The sequence below is a fragment of the Vombatus ursinus genome, unplaced genomic scaffold (genome assembly GCF_900497805.2).
Source record: "Vombatus ursinus unplaced genomic scaffold, bare-nosed wombat genome assembly UNPS02014793.1, whole genome shotgun sequence".
Lineage (NCBI taxonomy): Eukaryota > Metazoa > Chordata > Mammalia > Diprotodontia > Vombatidae > Vombatus > Vombatus ursinus.
In genome coordinates this window covers 1,935,164-1,952,844 of record NW_020954571.1, presented here as the reverse complement: position 1 = coordinate 1,952,844, position 17,681 = coordinate 1,935,164, and the positions used below count along the sequence as shown (strand labels likewise).

The window sequence follows — 17,681 nt, the reverse complement described above, 5'->3', positions numbered from 1 at the left end:
TAGAGAAGGCTGGCCAGTTTGTTAGTTTTGGCCTCTCTGACAGAAGCAAGTCTCTTTACTCTCTAACTGCTAGGAGCTGATGACCATCAATGGCCACAACTCTGTCCTGTGTCAGGAAACAAGTTAATTCCCCAGGCCATTCCCCCCATCCCTCCCATCCTTGGTGGCTTTTGTTTTCCTCATGCCGGTTGTTTTGGCCCTTTTGGCTTCTGGTAACAGATGGTGGGGCTGAGTGTCCATTTTGAGTCTTTTCTTGCTTACCCTCCCTGAGTTCATCAGACAGAGATAAATGGCTGGCAGAGGGAAGATAGATCGATTCTCCTAGCCCAGCTCAGGTTCATCTTAGAAAAGAAGTTTTGGGACAAGGCAATTTATATAGCAACTATTGAGAAGTGCAGCTCTTTTCTGGGAAGCCATCATAGGGACCCACCTGTCAGGGCTTCCACTGATGCTCTGTGGCACATTCATTGGACCCTTAGTTTCTTCCTATAAAATGAGGACAAGAAGTGATGCTCTGGAAGTTCCCTTCCAGCTCTGAAATTTTTTTTGTTCTGAGATCCCTTATAGTTTTAAATCCAATTCTTCTCTGATCTTCTAAATGTGTCCCTCTTCCTGCTCATCCATCCTGGGCGTCCCCCAACCCTTAGAGCGTCTTCCATCTCCTCTTTGCTAAAGTATCGTTTTTTCCTGTTTTTATTTTCAAGCTGATCTTGTAGTTGGAAATTAAACTAGAAAGAGAATTGGAACTCAAAAGGGAAGTTGTTTATGTTCTTGTTTTGTTTTCTAAAAATGGTCTGTCTGAGCATGGGGTTATGGGGGAATTCAGCCCACTGTAGAAATAGTCCATGAACAATGGTCCAAAGGAAGGTCCGGAATATAAAGGAATTGTGCAAGGCCTAGCCTTTGGTCACAAATAAAACCCTATAGTGCAGTCCATAAAATGCAGAATTTCTTCTGCAGATGCTCTGGACTATGGCATTGTGAAATATTGGATGTGAGTGTTAAAATTGACAGGCACAGGGCCTGGGTGTGCCTTTTATTCCCAGTGACTTGTTAAAAGAAGGTGAGAGACACACATTAGTCTGGAAAAAAAAAACAAAAAACCTAAGTCTTGTGGGAGTATGTTAGGGCCTTCTATCACCATGGTTTGAAATTCTGAGTAGTTGGTTAACTCCTTTTCATAGCTGGAGAGGCTTTTATTATCCTCTGGGGATGACAGCAGCTATGTCCAGAGTAATACTCTCTTCATAGAATACTATTACTGAATATTTGTATGGGGTTTAACTCGGCAGAGAATTCTCAAATCCATTTCAACCATAGGATTTAGGACGGAAAAAAACCTTAAAAATTATTTAGTCATTTTCCAGATGAGGAACCTGAATCCTAAAAAGTTTAAGTGACCTCTCCGCAAGGTGTCAACACAGGTAGTGAATGGTAGAGGTAGGATTTAAACCTGGGTCCTCTGATTCTTTCTACTTCGCCAGGGTCATTTGATAGTTTAGGACAGAAATGTCTGGTAGGATGGGTTTTCTTATCCTCATTTTACAGATGGGGACAATGAGGCCCAGAAAAGTGAATTAACTTATGCAAACTCACTGTGTTAGAGCCCCAAGTGTAGTGCCATTCACATATGGAGATTCTGAGCATCGAGGCTGCCCTAAGCAATGTACCTCATTCTGACCAGCTTGTGTGAAAGACACCTGACACTGCTCTGGGCAGGGGTGTTGGGCTGGGAAGGGTGATGCTCTGCTGGTCCCAGGAATTTTTATTTACCCTTCTCTAAGGGGAGGGGAATGGGAGGCAGAGGCGGCTGAGAGATGACCTATCACTTCTTTTAATCAGGTGATTTATGGTCTCCCTCATGCTCTGGAAAATGTAGCGACAGGTGGCAGAGTAGGCTGGCTGGCACAGGCAGGCAAGCAATCATGAAAGGGATTTCCATGCTGTGGTTGCTGTTTTAGCAGGGGAGAGGAACAGAGGGGACTTGAGGTTTTAGAAGTAAATCTTGGGGTGTCCAGGATTGTGGAGTTGTGGGATAATGGCAGAAAAGCTTTTGCTTAGAATTCCGCTTTTCTGCCTTCCTAAGTCTTTTTTACTCCCTTTCTTGAGCTGCTCATATTTGCAGGGTCACTCTGGTTGAAGGTGCTTTTGGTCAAGTGTGTGCTCTATGGAGAGACATGAAGGTGTCCCTGTCCTCAATGGGATCCCCTAGTGTGGTAGGAGAAGACACAGTCTGTGCCCTTGGGCCACTAGTCTGAAAGATGAAGATCTAGTCACTCTCCACCCACTTTATCTGATGGGAGGGGACTAGAGCCTTGCTTTTGGAGAGCTCCTCATCTGTGGGAAAGGGGGAGGAGATCATAGAGAAAGCTAAACTCCCAGTGAGAATTGTGGTTCCTAAGTTGCAAGGGTCTAGAGTTGGAACTTTTGCATTTGCTACCTAGGTCATAATTTACTGAGCTTGGGTAAACTACCTGATCTCTTTCAGTCTTAATCTTCTCTCTTTGTGAAATTGGTACCAACTGCCTATCTTTGAACTTTGCAGAAGAACAGCTAAGACAAAGAGCTATCTTTATTGGCCAAGAGGGGAGGGCTTGCTGGTCTAGGGACCAATCACTTGTATGTTTTCCACCTTACAGTTGCAATGGACCCTACGTTGGGGAGCGATGTCAAGCCCCCAACCCTTGCCTCAGTTCCCCATGCAAGAATGCTGGGACCTGCCATATGGTTATGCAGGGCAGCATAGTAGACTATGCCTGCACCTGCCGCCTGGGCTTCTCTGACCGGCTCTGCCTGACACCAGAAGACAATGCCTGCTTGAATAACCCTTGCCGTAATGGAGGAACCTGTGAACTCATCACACTCACTGACTTCAAGTGCCGCTGTCCCCCAGGATGGTCAGGTAGGAAGGAGCCTGAACTTCTGGGGTAGGGGTTCTTAACCTGGGGGGTCTGAACTTAGGGGGGGTTGTTTATTTTTTTATTTTTAAATATCTTAATAACTGTATTTCAGTATAATTGGGTTTCTTTGTAATCCTATGTATTTTATTTTTATGCATTTAAAAACATTTCTGAGAAGGGGTCCATAGGCTTCACCAGGCTGTAGAAGGGGTCCACTAGCCAGAGGTTCCCCAGCTAGTAAATAATGGATCAGGGACCAAAACTCAGGTCTCCTCATGTCTAGTTGGTGATATCTGCACTAAGTTGAATCTCCCCTTCTAGTGGTGGCAAAGGGGATAGAGTCAGATGCCTTTAAGCCTCAGTTTCTTTAAATGTAAAATGAGAAGGTTAGAATTGATTCCAGACATCCCTTCTAGTTTTCAATCTATGATCCTATGGGTTTGGATCATGGCTCTGTTCCTCTACACCTGTGTAACCTTGGGCAAATCATTCAATCTCGCTGGACCTCAGTTTTGTTGGATTAGATAGTCCTTAAGGCTCTGTCCAACTCTAAATCCTCTGCCTCTTGGGCCTTCAGAATGACTATACCTGCCCTGTCTACATCACAAGGCTATGGTAAGGATAAAGTAAGATAACAGATAGGAAAAGCAGAATGGTAAGTGTGAAGGGTTAACATTCCTTCTTTCTACCTCTTTCCCCCAGGTAAGACATGCCAACAGGCTGACCCTTGTGCATCCAATCCCTGTGCCAATGGTGGGCAGTGCCTGCCCTTTGAGTCCAGCTATATCTGTGGATGCCCATCTGGTTTCCATGGCCCTACCTGCAAGCATGACGTCAACGAGTGTAACCAGAACCCTGCCATCTGCAAGAATGGGGGCACCTGTCACAATGAGGTTGGCTCCTACCAGTGTGTCTGCCGATCAGCCTTCACTGGCCAGAACTGTGAGCTGCTCTATGTGCCATGCAACCCCTCCCCCTGCCAGAACGGAGGCACCTGCCGTCAAACTGGAGATACCACCTATGAATGTACTTGTCTGCCAGGTACTGAGTTCCTTCCCAGCTTCCTCCTTCTTTCTCTTGCATTATCTGAAGTCTTTACTCAGTATGTACTGTGTACCTGGCCTTGAGCCCAGTCTCGTGAGGGAGAGGGGAGTTGAAGTCCCCGTCCACAGAGATGATCTATTTGGGAAGTCAAGGCTCTCATACATGGAAAAATTGGAGAGCAGTTCAAGATAGCATGCTGGTATACGGTGTTAGACCATGTGCTTCAGGTAGTAAATCCAGAAGTCAGGTAGCCTGGGGTAGTAGATAATGCACAGACCCTGGAGTCACATCCTGCCTCTGATACTATGTACCTTGGATATGTCATTTCACTGCTTTGGACTTCAGATTCCTCAGATTTGTCAACATGAGGGCTTTGGAAGGGTCTTGAAAGGTCCCTTTCAGTTCTTAGAGACATGATTACTGTCTTTGTCCTTAGAAAGCAAAGCTGGCCTAAAAACCTTCCTAGAAGAGCTTCCTCCACCTCATTGGTGCTGCTGCTCTCTACCAATGTTATCCAGCCTGTCAGTTGACAGTTCTTAATGGGGGGTGGTGTACGCTGTGTATGTGTATGTTCACTTGCTCCAGCAAGCATGCCACTAGGACTAGGGCCTGCAAGGGTGGTTTTTTTTTTTTAAAAAAGGGGAAATGAGAGGCCTCTTCAGCCTCAGTCCAAGCTTGTGCCCCAACAGTCTGTTCCTCAGAGATTCAGCCACTCCCACAAACAGCTGGGGGCCCCCTGCGTGCAGACACATAGCTTATGCACTTCCTGAATGTCAGCAGCCAGCTGGGGTAGGGGGTGAGGGGGAGTGCTGGTTATGGGCAGTGCTGGTGCTCTGAGGTGGGGCTTTGTTTGGCCTGGGGGTAGTTTCTTTTCACATCTGAATTGCCTTTCTTGTTGTTAGGGACACAGTGAGAAAAAGCAGATATCTCCTCCAGGGTGGGGAAATGGTATCAGAAGACAGTACACAATCCTTGTGTGTCTTCCTGTGTACATGCTGGAGGGTGGAGAGGGGAAAGCTTTCTCTAAGATGAGCTGAGGAGCTTACGAGCAGCTCAGGTCTAGGTAGGGAGTCAGAAGGCTTGGGCTGTGGTCCCACCTTTGCCACTAACTGTTTTCTCAACTTTTGGCAGGTGGTGTTGCTTCTTTGTGCTTCAGTCTCCCCGTCCTTGAAATGGAAGGTGGAGATTAGACTAGATATCTAAGTGGGGGGAGGTGGGGTTCCCTTCCAGCTCTAACATTTTGTGGTTCTGTAAGTTTTTATTGAGCACTTGGGTGCCCAGACCTGTGCCTGGGTACTTTTGAGAGAAACAGAAGGATAAAACGAGAGTCACTTCCTCTAGAGTTCAAATTTTAGTTAGGGCAGATATGACTAATACATCTAAAACCACTAAGTAGTGCAGCTGAGATAGGAGTTTGGCAAAGAAAGTGGTCACTGTGAGCTGTTGTAACAATTCATCTAATAGTTACTAAATGCCTTTTGTGTGCAGTGCAGGGTGCTGGGGGAGAGGGGGATATGAACCTTAGATAAGATATGAACCTTGCTCTGATGGGGCTTCCAGTTTAGTTCCCCCACCACCACCATCCCCAACCCCCAGTGGGAGGTAAAGACCTAAACAGAGATCATCACAATCAGAGCTATAACTAGGGTGGTGTAACTGATGCCTTGCTTCTGGGTGATGAATGTAGTAATAGCATTTGCAGCTTTCAGCAACAACAGAGCTTAACACCTAGTTAGAATAATTAGTTAGAACAGGAAGCTAACAGATGTTGGTTTGGGGTAGTTCCTCTCCCCTTCTCTCACTGCCTGCATAGGAATCAGTCTTGCCTCAGTGTCCCACATCTCTATACCACTTTCTCCTCCCCTTCCCCCACCTCTCTAAAGTGAGGTTGACATTTTTGCTGCTTGCTGCAGGTGTAGTTTGTGGTACTTGCCTTGGGGACAAAAAATTTTCCTTTTCACAGCTTTGATTATAATCGGAAATAGTATATGATAATCAACAAGCATTTATGAAGCATTGCTTTTAAATACATTAGCAAGTAGACAGCTGCAAAATTCCATGAGTGGAATCATGGAATACAGTGTTCAGAGTTGAAAGAGTCCTTATATATATCTAGTCCATCTCCATAATTTTATAATCCATAAAGGACGTAGAGTTCAGAGCTGGAAGGGCCTTTACAGATATCTAGTCTATCCCCCTAATTTTACAGAGGGAGAAGTAAGGTGATTTGCCCAAGATCATACAGATTGTACATAGTGAAAAAGCTGGAGGTTGAACCCAGGTCCTCTGAATCCGAATCCAGAGCTTTCCCTCATGCATCACAGCTTAGGTGACATTTGAGTTGTCTTTTAAAGGGATGGGCAGTAATTCAGCACACATAGGACAGGGAGAGAATGTTGCCGCCATAGAAAATGGAATGAGCAAAGGCACCAAAGTGGCAAACATTGGGCATGTTTGAGGGGATGTGGCTAGTCCATTTTGGTTGGATCATAGAGTTCTCGGAAAGGAGTCATAGGAGATAAAGCTGGATTAAGTGTGGTGGTACCAGCTTCTGGAAGGCTTTGAATGGAAGGGAAAGAAATATGAAATGTACTTTTGATGTGCAGGAGAAACCAGAATAGATTTTTGAGCAGAGGAGTGACTTGCCTTTTGGAAGAGATAGGCCTTGAGCTGGACCTTGAAAGATGGGTACGGGGAGAGACCATTAGGTTGGTGTGAGACACCAGAAAAAAGTTAAACTGTTTTCCAGCGACTTCCTGTAGGGCAAGTGTCTAGTTTTGGACCTTCCTGTTATTACCGTAGGAGGTAGTCCAGTGGTCACCTAGCTGGGTCTGGGTGAGGTAGTGGAAGGTGGAAGGTTGGGAAGACATATCCAGGCTCCGGAGTCTCTTTTCCTGCCTGGCCTCTCAGCTTGCTTAGTTGTCACGGTTTGCTCACTGTTTGTCAGGGCTTAGAAGATAAACTGCCTTCTGTGGACTATCTTGCCAAAGCCCACTGTTGGTCTAATTCTAAAAGACAGAAACCTCTTCTTACAAGTGGGTGACCTTAGAAGAAAGGGAGACAAGACACTGGGGTTTAAAGTGTAGGATCTTTGGTTTATTAATTCTGGTTGTGGAGGAGCTTGAATTGCAGGTGAACAAAACATCAATTGTTTTCATCCCCCTCCCTAATTAACAATTAAGCAAACACAGAGTGCCTGCCCAACCCTCTATTAGGTAATGAGAGGCATATGGGAACAGAAAATGAGATTCCCTGCCCTTCTGGAGCTCACAGTCTATTTAGAGAATATAAAACAACCCAGACAAGACCATATATCCCAAGGTGCTAAAGAATATTCGTGGGACAGACTCTTACCACTGTTGAGCACTACCAATTGGGAGGTAGGGTTGAGTTCACCAATTTGGTCTCAATTTCTCTGAAGCACAGCATAATGCTTTGTGTACACCAGCCTCTTGTGGGCTTGTGTAAACACAAAATGATTGGATTCTTACAAAGCTCTAAGAAGAGGACGGTGCTCTATCATTTCCTGTCTGGTATTATTTTCATGGGTGCATTCCATTGTCTACACAGCCTTTGAAGAGCAGGGATCATGGCTTACATTTCACATTATAGGAGGTGAATATGTCTAGTCTTCCCCTAGTTAAGGCACTTGGGAATGCATAGGGTTGGGTGCTTGTCCCTACTTTACTGTGAGAAGTATTTGGCTGAGATAACCCTTCTCTTATTTACTATAAACATACCATTGATTAGAGGAGTGCTGGTGATGAGCAGAAGGTTATACATTAACAATTGGGGCTTCCTGGCTTCCACTTTACTACTTGGCCAACAGACAGATAGTTTGAAGCCTAGCTCCCTTTTCCTTGTCCTGGGACACTTCCCCCAGACAGAAGGGATCTGCAGTTCCTGACTTTTTCTGACTCTCCTATTAAGGGATAAGGCATTACTTGAGTGGAGATGGGTTGTGTTGATTGTCATTGCTTTGGGTTCCTTAATGGACATCTGGTAGATTTAGGTAGGTTTGTTGGGGAAACGAAACAGGGGTGGTCCCCTGATTACCATGTCCTAGGTCTGAAAAGCACTTTAAGAATGAGGACCTGGAAAGGTGTCCTTGTTTTCCTGTCTGGCCCCTAATTTCCTACTTGGTTCTTCCTCAAGGCTCTTTCAGGAATGCTCTCCCTAACTGGCTGGAGCTGAAAGAACTATAAAGAATGGTAGTATCTGCTCCACCGAAATAATGCTCATAAAAACATACGGTCTTGAATTTTTCCTTTTCAGAGTCAACCAAGACTTTTTGAGTTTTTTTTTTCCCCTTGCTGCCAATTTCCAGCTTTGAGTGGGCATGGCTGGCAGGCAGGTAATAGGGGTGTCATTGACACTCCTGCTCTGGGGCAAAGCCCAGAGGGAAGGGGCTGAAGTAGCTTGGTTTTCTCCAAGGGCATGAGGCAGTTCAAAGGATTCCTTAACTGGGCTAGAGTGTTAATCAGTAACTGGCCACAGGTTTGCCCTGCAGTATAGCAGCCTGAAGCAATTAGAATCAGACCCTCCTAGGTTGATCATTGAGCCAGAGGGAGTGGAGCAGATTAATAGGTAACCTGGCAGCCTTAGATATTAGCCCTCCCGGGTGTTGAATGAAGTAGGGACCCCTGTAATAAAGGAATTGAACCTTAGATCATTCAGGGAGGAAACATTGGACATACATACTACAAAAGAAAGATTTCCAAAAGTGTTCTTTGGCTTTGTGTCATAATATACAAAGGATTATCTTAACACACAAGCAAATTACCTATATCAATTCTTACATGCTAAAACCTTGGGTCTGTGGAACCATTAGAGAATGAGTTATTCAGGAGGAAACCCTGCCTCCACTACCCTAACACTCCCCCCCACCCCCCCAAAAAAAACCAAAAAAACCCAAACATGTCAGGAACAAAGCTACTTGCATTGAGGTATTTTGCTTTGTGAAATAGCCATGTTTTTTGTTTTTTGTTTTTTGTTTTTTAGTGAGGCAATCGGGGTTAAGTGACTTGCCCAAGGTCACACAGCTAGTAGGTGTCAAGTGTTTGGTCTGAGGATGGATTTGAACTCAGGTCCTCCTGACTTCAGAGCCGGTGCCCTATCTACTGCGCCACCTAGCTGTCCCTGAAATAGCCATGTTTCTAAAAAGCTGAATATAAATGGAATTTCTGTAGTTTGCATTCTTCTTACCTTAGAAGAATTGAACACTCTAAACTTGTCCAGATTGGTCATTTTATACTCGTGGCAACTGCAGTCCAGAGAAAGGAAGTAATTTACTGAATGCTGCACAGAGTTGGGGATAAAACTAGGTTAGAATCCAAGTCTCTAATCAGTCCAGTGATCTCCCCTCTGCATCACATGCTGTCTTCTACTCCACCAATCTAATCAAGTGATCTGGCACATAGATAGCATATGCCAAATACTGTCCTTTAAAGTGAAGTAGACAGTTGTCCCTTAATTTGCTCATAATAATAGATTTCCAGAAAATTGAGGTTACTCCTGTGACCTGGAGAGGATAACAGCGATTCTAAATGAGATTATCCCAGGTTGGTGGGTATTATTGGTATGGTCCAGGTTGAAGAACTACTGGATCTTGTTCACCTGGTTTCTTCCAAAAAAGAAGTAGCAGAGGCTGATTTATCTTCATTCTGCTTCCTTCTTCTCAGGTTTTACTGGTCAGAACTGTGAAGACAACATTGATGACTGTCCTGGCAATAACTGTAAGAACGGAGGGACCTGTGTGGATGGGGTAAACACCTACAACTGCCGTTGTCCCCCAGAATGGACAGGTAAGGGGAAATTGACAAAAACCTGGCTGACTTAAGGGCAAGATAATTAACATTAGGGGTGCCAGCCCAGGGAATGGGGAAGGCTCATTCTTCCACACTCATTTCACAGATTCCCTGAGACTTCCCCAGATCCAAAAGTCAGTGCAGTCCTAAGCAAAGGAAGATGATACAAGTTCAGGCCCAAGGTTTAAATGGCTGGCCATACCATTTATCCCAGAATGAGAGCTCTAGAACCCTGGGGGGTTGTGACTATCTAAACCTCAATTTGTCCCTTGTCCTCACCTTGTGAGCCCTTATCTACCCAGCCCTTTTAGCCTTAGCTCTACCAGACACATCAAGCCCACTTATGTGGGACTCTGGGTTTATGGTAGTATTGAACACTGTCTACCAGCCAAATATTCAAAGACATCCTCTTGCCAATGTTTGACTTCAGGGTTATTGGTGACCATGTTGGATATGAGAGGACTCTCTCTGTGTCTCAGTAATGTATATTCATACCGATAAGCCTGAGTTGCCAAGAAAAAACTTAAATATATTTGGTATATTATTCTAATTAAGAAGGTAGTATATATATATATATAGAGAGAGAGAGAGAGAGAGAGAGAGAGAGAGAGAGATCTCATTTCTGCTTTCTACTCCTCTCCCCTCCCCCATTTTGAAAGGAATTATTTTGAAATGAAATATTCTTTAAAGTTTCAGTCCCATTGGACATACATACTACAAAAGAAAGATTTCCAAGAGTGTTGTTTGGCTTTGTGTCATAATATACAAAGGATTATCTTAACACACAAGCAAATTACCTGTATCAATTCTTACATGCTAAAACTTTGGTTCTCTGGAACCATTAGAGAATGAATGAATCATTTTTGGATAACCATGTTTTTCTATAATTGATTATTTACTCCTTTGTGAAGGATTGCCTCCTTAAGTAATAGTACTTCGTATTTATTTTAGTTGGACATCTTTGCAACATGATTTTTGTAGATTGTCTCTTCTGCCCTGGTTCCTACTATCTCCTGTGAAATCACTTGGCTTTAAGGAATAAACCCTTTTAGCTCACCTCTCCCCAGGGATTGGGTCTGACTTTGCCCTCTTCTCAATCCCTCCCTCCCAGGTCAGTATTGTACGGAGGATGTAGATGAGTGTCAGCTCATGCCCAATGCCTGCCAGAATGGCGGCACTTGCCATAATACCCATGGTGACTACAACTGTGTGTGTGTCAACGGCTGGACTGGTGAGGACTGCAGTGAAAATATCGATGACTGTGCAAATGCTGCTTGTTTCCATGGTGCCACCTGCCATGACCGTGTTGCTTCCTTCTACTGTGAATGTCCCCATGGCCGCACAGGTAACCACAGGAGGGGTGATTATTTGCATACTGAAAAGTGCTTTGAAAATAAAGGTACTATAGGAATGTGAGGTATTGGTACAAGTCCCCACCCAAACAGTTTAGGAATCCAGATAGCTAGAATTTTTGTCTGGGTTCTAGGAATGAGAAGGATACAAGTTTCTTTCGGGAACTTATTTTAATATAGTACAGAAACTTTTTAGGTATGTTAGTCAATAAACATTTATTAAGTACCAAAGTGTGTACTAAGCTTTGGAGATATAAATATGAAAAAGAAAGATAAGTTACTGCCCTCAAGGAGCTTATTAAAATCTGCTAAGGGAAAACATAGTCAGCCCAGTCTCCTATGTTTTCTCCAGCTGTATCCATTGTACCTGCAATGAGAATGGGTCCTCAGTCAAGAAGACTGAGAAATTAGAATTAAATCTAGTTTTGATGTCAACTGAGTTTGTGTTCTATCATCAACTGGATGACGGATTTGTCATTAGTTGTCAGAGATATAGTGGAGAGGATTCCTGTAACAGGTGTAAGTTGGACTGTCTCTCAGGGATCCTTTCAGTTCAGAGTTTTTTATTGTTTTAAATTATATCCTGATTCTTTTTTTAATTTTCCTAATTTTTTAAAAATTTATTTTTTTTAGTTTTCACTTCCACAAGGTTTTGAGTTCTAAATTTTCACCCCATCTTGCCCCTCCCCCCACCCTAAGATGGCACACATTCTGAATACCCCTTCCCCTAGTCTGCCCTCCCTTCTGTCTCTCCCCCCTTCTCTTATCCCCTTCCCCTTCTATTTTCCTGTAGGGCAGGATAGATTTCTGTACCCCATTTCCTATATTTCTTATTTTCCAGTTGCATGTGAAAACATCTTTTAAAACGTGTTTTTAAAACTTTGGGTTCCAAATTTTCTCCCTTCCTCTCTCCCCACCCACCCTCATTGAAAAGGCAAGCAACTTAATACATATCCTGATTCTTTAAAAACAAAACTGGCAACTCATTTGTTGAAACATAGCATCATCATCCAACATACTAGAAGGACCAGAGCACTTGATCCTTCGGTCATTTGGGAACTTAATGTGGTTAAGTTCACATCTCATTTCTCATTTTTTTTTTCACTTAGGTCTGCTTTGCCACCTCAATGACGCTTGCATCAGCAACCCCTGCAATGAGGGCTCTAACTGTGATACCAACCCCGTCAATGGCAAAGCCATCTGTACTTGTCCCTCTGGCTATATGGGACCAGCCTGTAACCAAGATGTAGATGAGTGTTCATTGGGTAGGTGGCTGGGCAGATGCATGGTGGAGAACATTCTGGCTGCCAGTGGGGCACAAACTGAGTGCTTGTTGTATTGCAATCACAATACTGGGGGAAGTAGACTGGGAAAAAGAGGAGACAGTTTCCCCTGCTATTGGGGATCCCCCTGATCAGGATCTGGTCAGGAGAGGCATAGTCTAGTCCCTGTCACTTTTACTTGCATCTTTTGGGAGTAGCCTTGGGGTAAGGAAGAGCCATTTAGGGTTCAACTCCCAGGTTATGGAAATTGTTTAAGTCAACTTTTATATTTGTTTTCCCCCTTAATAAGGTGCTAATCCTTGTGAGCATGCTGGTAAATGTATCAACACCCTTGGCTCCTTTGAGTGTCAGTGCCTACAAGGGTATACTGGACCACGATGTGAGATCGATGTCAATGAGTGCATATCCAATCCTTGTCAGAATGATGCCACCTGCTTGGACCAGATTGGAGAGTTCCAGTGTATCTGCATGCCAGGTCTGAAATGAGAGTTGATGGGTTTTCTCCAGCCCCACTAGGGTGGACATAGAATGCTCTGTCCCCAGTCTTTCTTTGGAAATTAGACTCCCCACTTTTAGTGGATATGCACAAGTCCTTGCTAGGTGTGGGGACGTAATGAGTTGTGGATACAGGGTGAAAAGTTGGGATCAAAGAAACTGAACCAAAGTTGGAGGGAATTGGCAGTTATCAAAGATCAGAGCCAAAATTACAATAGGAAACTATAGTCAGGATTCAGGGAAACTGGGTAAGAGCAGAGAGAATCCTATTATAATATAACAGAGCAAGCTGTGTGGTCAGAATTCCAGAAAAAGAGATGGGGAAATAGGAGATGCCCAGGAGTAGAATGACACATGGGAGTGTAAGAACAGGAGCACCTTTTACTATTTGCCAAGACTTGGCTTCCTGATGAGCCAGTGGAGCCCTGGATTGTGGGTAAGGTTCTAGATTTGGCTCTGATACTTATGCTGTTTTGTGAACTTAGGCAAATAATTTTCTCTCTCTGGGTCCTAGTATCCCCTTCTGGAGAATGAAGGAATTGGACTAGATGGTTTCTCCAGTTGCTTCCAGCCTTGACATTCTGTGATTAGTAATTATGATCAACCAATGCTGTATCCCAGGAACTTCTGTTAAGGCATGAATCTGTCCTCAAGCAGGACTCTCCTGGGACTCATAGGTGGAAAGAAAGGGAAATTTCTGACAGTTGCTTATGTACTGAATGCCAGAAACCCTTCCTCTCTCCCACCATCATCCTCCCAACACCAAACCCATTCCCTCCTCACTTCTCCCTCCCACCTCCTAGGCTATGAGGGTATTTATTGTGAGATCAACACAGACGAGTGTGCCAGCAGCCCTTGCCTCCACAACGGCAAATGCATCGACAAGATCAGCGAGTTCCACTGCGATTGCCCCACGGGTAAGGACTAAGGATGGGCTGGCTGGGCGGTCGATAGCCTTGCCTCTCAGCATAAGCCTTTGTAGTGGAAACAAAGTTGAAATTAATCCCATTGCCAGAGGCAAGTAAGGAAAGGTGGATTTCCATGCCTGCTACAGGGCTAGCCCCCTGGAGTCTAAGGCAGCCCATTCCCCTATCCTTCATCTGCATCATGGGATGCTGCCATTTTGGCCAAAAATGTCACTGGATCAGAGGCTCTGCGCTTTTCCCTACTCAACTAGTTTCTCAGAGGGAATGTGTAGTAGTAGGAAGGGCACTGGATTTGAGTTAGTAGAACCAGGTTTGATCCCGATTGCCAAGTTTGTGATCTTTGGGTATTCAACCTCTGAGTCTCAGTTTCCTCATCTGTAAACTGAGGAAGTGTTGGACTAGTTGATTTCTAAGGTTCCTTCCCACTTTAAAAGTGAACCCAATGAATCACATCCCTTTTCCTTTACCCCCTCTCCCCCGCCTCCCAATTTCAAATAAGCTGAAATTTGTCAGGGAATCATAACTCAAAGTAGGTTGTATGGCTGGCCTAAAGAAATGAGAAAAGTCTTGGCTCTGTGCAGAGCCCTATCATAGGGGTTAGAAGGTAAGGGAGCTGTCTGGTATAGTGCAGTGATATATTGAGAGAGAAAGAAAGAGAGAGAGAGAGAGAGGCAGGCAAGAAGGAATATAGAACCAAGAGGACTGAATTCCAGTTCAAATTCTTATCATTAATTGTGACTTTGGGCAAACTATTTCTTTGCTCTGGCTTCAGTTTTCCCATCAGTAAAATGGTGGTGTTAACCTGAGGTGTCTCTCCCAGCCCTGGCACTCTATGATTATAAAGCAACACTTGCCTGTCTTTGGGAAGTGCCCACTGTCTCCGGGGAAGAGATGGTTTCTTCCAAACTGCTAGGCAAGAGTGAGCAGAGTTTCTGAGTACCAAGGAAACAGAGGAAAGTAGGGAAAACTTTTTTGGGAAAAGTTATTGCTTTTCTCCTCTTTGAGAGAGCTAGTTAATATAGGAAAGTTGCCTAAGGAAAGGACAGATCCTTTCCCTGGATGAATCAAAGATGTCCAATCACCTTCCCAGTAGAATAGTTAGTTTCAGTACTGCCTGTTTGTGTCCCCACAAACACACATACCACCTCACCTTACCACTATCACCCCCCACCATGACCCCCTTAAGTAGAAGAAGGGAAAAGAGAACAGGGTGGGCTGGGCCTTCTGAAAAAAGTTAAAATGAAAATAAAAAGTTTCTGATTGAAAAGTCTCCAGCGTGGGAAGGCTAGAGGAGGGAGGGGGACATGCCAAAGAGCTGGTTGGGGGCTTGACTAAGGTGTCAGTATCCCAGAGGAGAAAACAGAGTGGGGAGGGCGGGGATAGACAAGCTATGAAAGGATTTCGAAGTTCAGATCCTTCACTCCTCTAGAGATGTAAATAAGATGTTCCAGACATTGGGTCAGATTCCCCCATTCACAGCCCTATGTGGCTGTAGCTATGGCAACCCAGAGTAGGTTTGAAAAAAAATACCAGCTTCTATAGGCAGGCCTGGGGGTGGGGGGTAGGGGGCCTGGCAGTGTGCAGGGAAGGACAGTGATCAGAAGGGAGTGAGTTGAAAGAAATTAAGGGGCTTTGGGATGAGAAAGCTTTGGGCTAGGGCAGGAGGAGAGACTTGAAGGTAGGAGTTTGAACAATGTCCTGGAGGTGTATTTTCCATGATTCCTGGGGAGTGTTTTATCCAAGCCTAAGGTTTGGGGAGGGAAGAAAACAGGTATTTGGAGAAATATGTATTGAACACTGCTTAGTGGGCTATGTGAGCAGGTTTTGGGGAATGGGCTGATTTCGTGAGGATGGACTGGTTCACAGTGTGGGCTGGTCTTGAGGGGTGGATGGCCTAACTTTAAGAGGATGGGCTTTAGAATAACACCAGAGAAGAGAACCCTTGATGGGCTTTCCTGAAAGATTCCCACTTCTTGGGACTTGACCTTGGAAAGAAGACTGCAGGTGTCTAGGACAGAAGACAAGCAGTGACTGATAACTTTTCTCTGCTCTGGATTTCAGGCTTCAATGGGCACCTCTGTCAGTATGACATTGACGAGTGTGCCAGCACCCCTTGTAAGAATGGAGCAAAGTGTGTGGATGGCCCCAATACCTATACCTGCGAGTGTACTGAAGGTATATGTGTTTTTGGGGTGGGGAAGAGGGTGACATGGACCAGAGGTTTGGTAGGGAGAGGACTTTGGGTAGAGTTGCCAGGGCTCAAAAGACAAAATTTTTTTAATTTAAAATTTATTTACCAATGACTTTCTTTATAAATTCCTCCCTTATAAGAAAAAAGTGCAGTCAACCAAAATGATTCATTGTATTAGTTGAAAATATATGTCTCATTCCACATCTGTAGTCCCCTACTTCTCTGCTGAGGGGCAGTCAGCATGGTTCTCCACTTCTCTCTGAACTCATGATCAGACACTGTTTTGCTCAGGGCTCTAATCTTCTGCTGGTCTCTCCCTTTTCATTACATTATTGAAATCACTATGTAAAATTTTCCCCTGGTTCTGATTACTTCACTCTGCAGCAGTTCATATGGGTTTTTCTAAATCAGGTATAAGTTTTTCTATGATAATTCTTCATTTCTTATAGTGCAGCAGTATTCCATTATGTTCATGTAATAAAATTTATTCAGGTATTCTCCAGGTGATAAACACCAGGTTTCTTCTAGTTCTTTGCTACTTCAAAAGTGCCACTATAAATATTGTATATGTGGGACGCTTTCCAGTGGCATCCTTGGAGTTTAGGCCTGGTAGTGGTTTTGCTGGGTCAAAACATTTTTTTTCCTTCAAGTCATTAAAAATTTTTTTTTAAATTTTATTTAGTATTTTATTTTTCCCCAGTTACATGTAAAAACAATTTTTAGCGTTCGTTTTTAAAACTTTGAGTTCCAAATTCTCTCCCTTCCTCCCTCCCCACTCCCCCAACTGCCCCCGCTTGAGAAGGCAAGCAATTCGATATAGGTTGTACGTGTGTAATCAAGCAAAACATATCCATAATAGTCACGTTGTGAAAGAAAACATAGACAAGAAAAAAAAACTTCAAGAAAAATAAAGTTAAAAAAAAGTCTGCTTCAATTTGTGTTCAGACACCACCAGTTTTCTTTGGGGATGGATGGCATTTTTCATCATAAGCCCTTCAGAGCTGTCTTCCTTCAAGTCATTTTTGTGGCCGTTTGATTCCCTAACATCCCTGTGAGCTTGCTAGGAACATTGGCATTTCTGTTCTCCATTTGACAGATGAGGAAACTGATGTAGTGTTTCTGTTTCACTGATCAATTTAAGATGCTTATGCTTCCCCATCTCAGGTGAAGCTGTTGTTTCATTCACAATCCAGCAGTGCTTTCATCAACACTGGGATTATTGGTTGTTAAAAAAAATAGCTTTGAGATCTCCATTTGGGAGCAGCTGTTCAGGGGGCAGCTTAGGCAAGCTGTTGGTGGTAGTGTAGCACGGGCTTCTCTTCGGCACAGGGCCCAGAGACCTGAGGAACAACTGGGCAAGCTGATGCCAACAGCCTGGTGTTCAACAGAGCAGCCTTTGTGCAGCTTTTGTGGGGCCTTCCCGCCAGAAGTCAGAGTGGGGCTGTCCCTAATGAGCGTGCACACTGTGCTGAGCCCTGATGAGAGGCGGGAAGGGTTGGATGGGGGCAGGGGGTGCTCTTAGAGACAGTGAAAGCCAAGAGACAGTCCAAGGGGAGGAGGAACACAAAGAAAGGGTTGTAGTAAACTGGAAAGAGCCCTGGACTTGGGAGTCAGATTTGGCTTTAAATCTTCTTCTGATTTTTGTCACATGACCTTGAGTAAGTCATTCTTCTTCTGTCTGGC

The 17,681-nt window shown here is 44.2% G+C and overlaps 1 protein-coding gene across 1 annotated transcript in view; it reads left to right on the top strand.

Annotated features, from left to right (window-relative positions):
- Positions 1-17,681, top strand: part of NOTCH1 (notch receptor 1) — a 72,395-nt gene that overhangs the window by 27,783 nt on the left and 26,931 nt on the right. The window contains exons 3-10 of the mRNA XM_027869308.1: positions 2,640-2,902; positions 3,603-3,941; positions 9,626-9,748; positions 10,863-11,096; positions 12,213-12,368; positions 12,676-12,861; positions 13,685-13,798; positions 15,869-15,982. Coding sequence (XP_027725109.1) covers positions 2,640-2,902; positions 3,603-3,941; positions 9,626-9,748; positions 10,863-11,096; positions 12,213-12,368; positions 12,676-12,861; positions 13,685-13,798; positions 15,869-15,982 — 1,529 coding nt within the window. The remainder of the gene's footprint in view (positions 1-2,639; positions 2,903-3,602; positions 3,942-9,625; positions 9,749-10,862; positions 11,097-12,212; positions 12,369-12,675; positions 12,862-13,684; positions 13,799-15,868; positions 15,983-17,681) is intronic.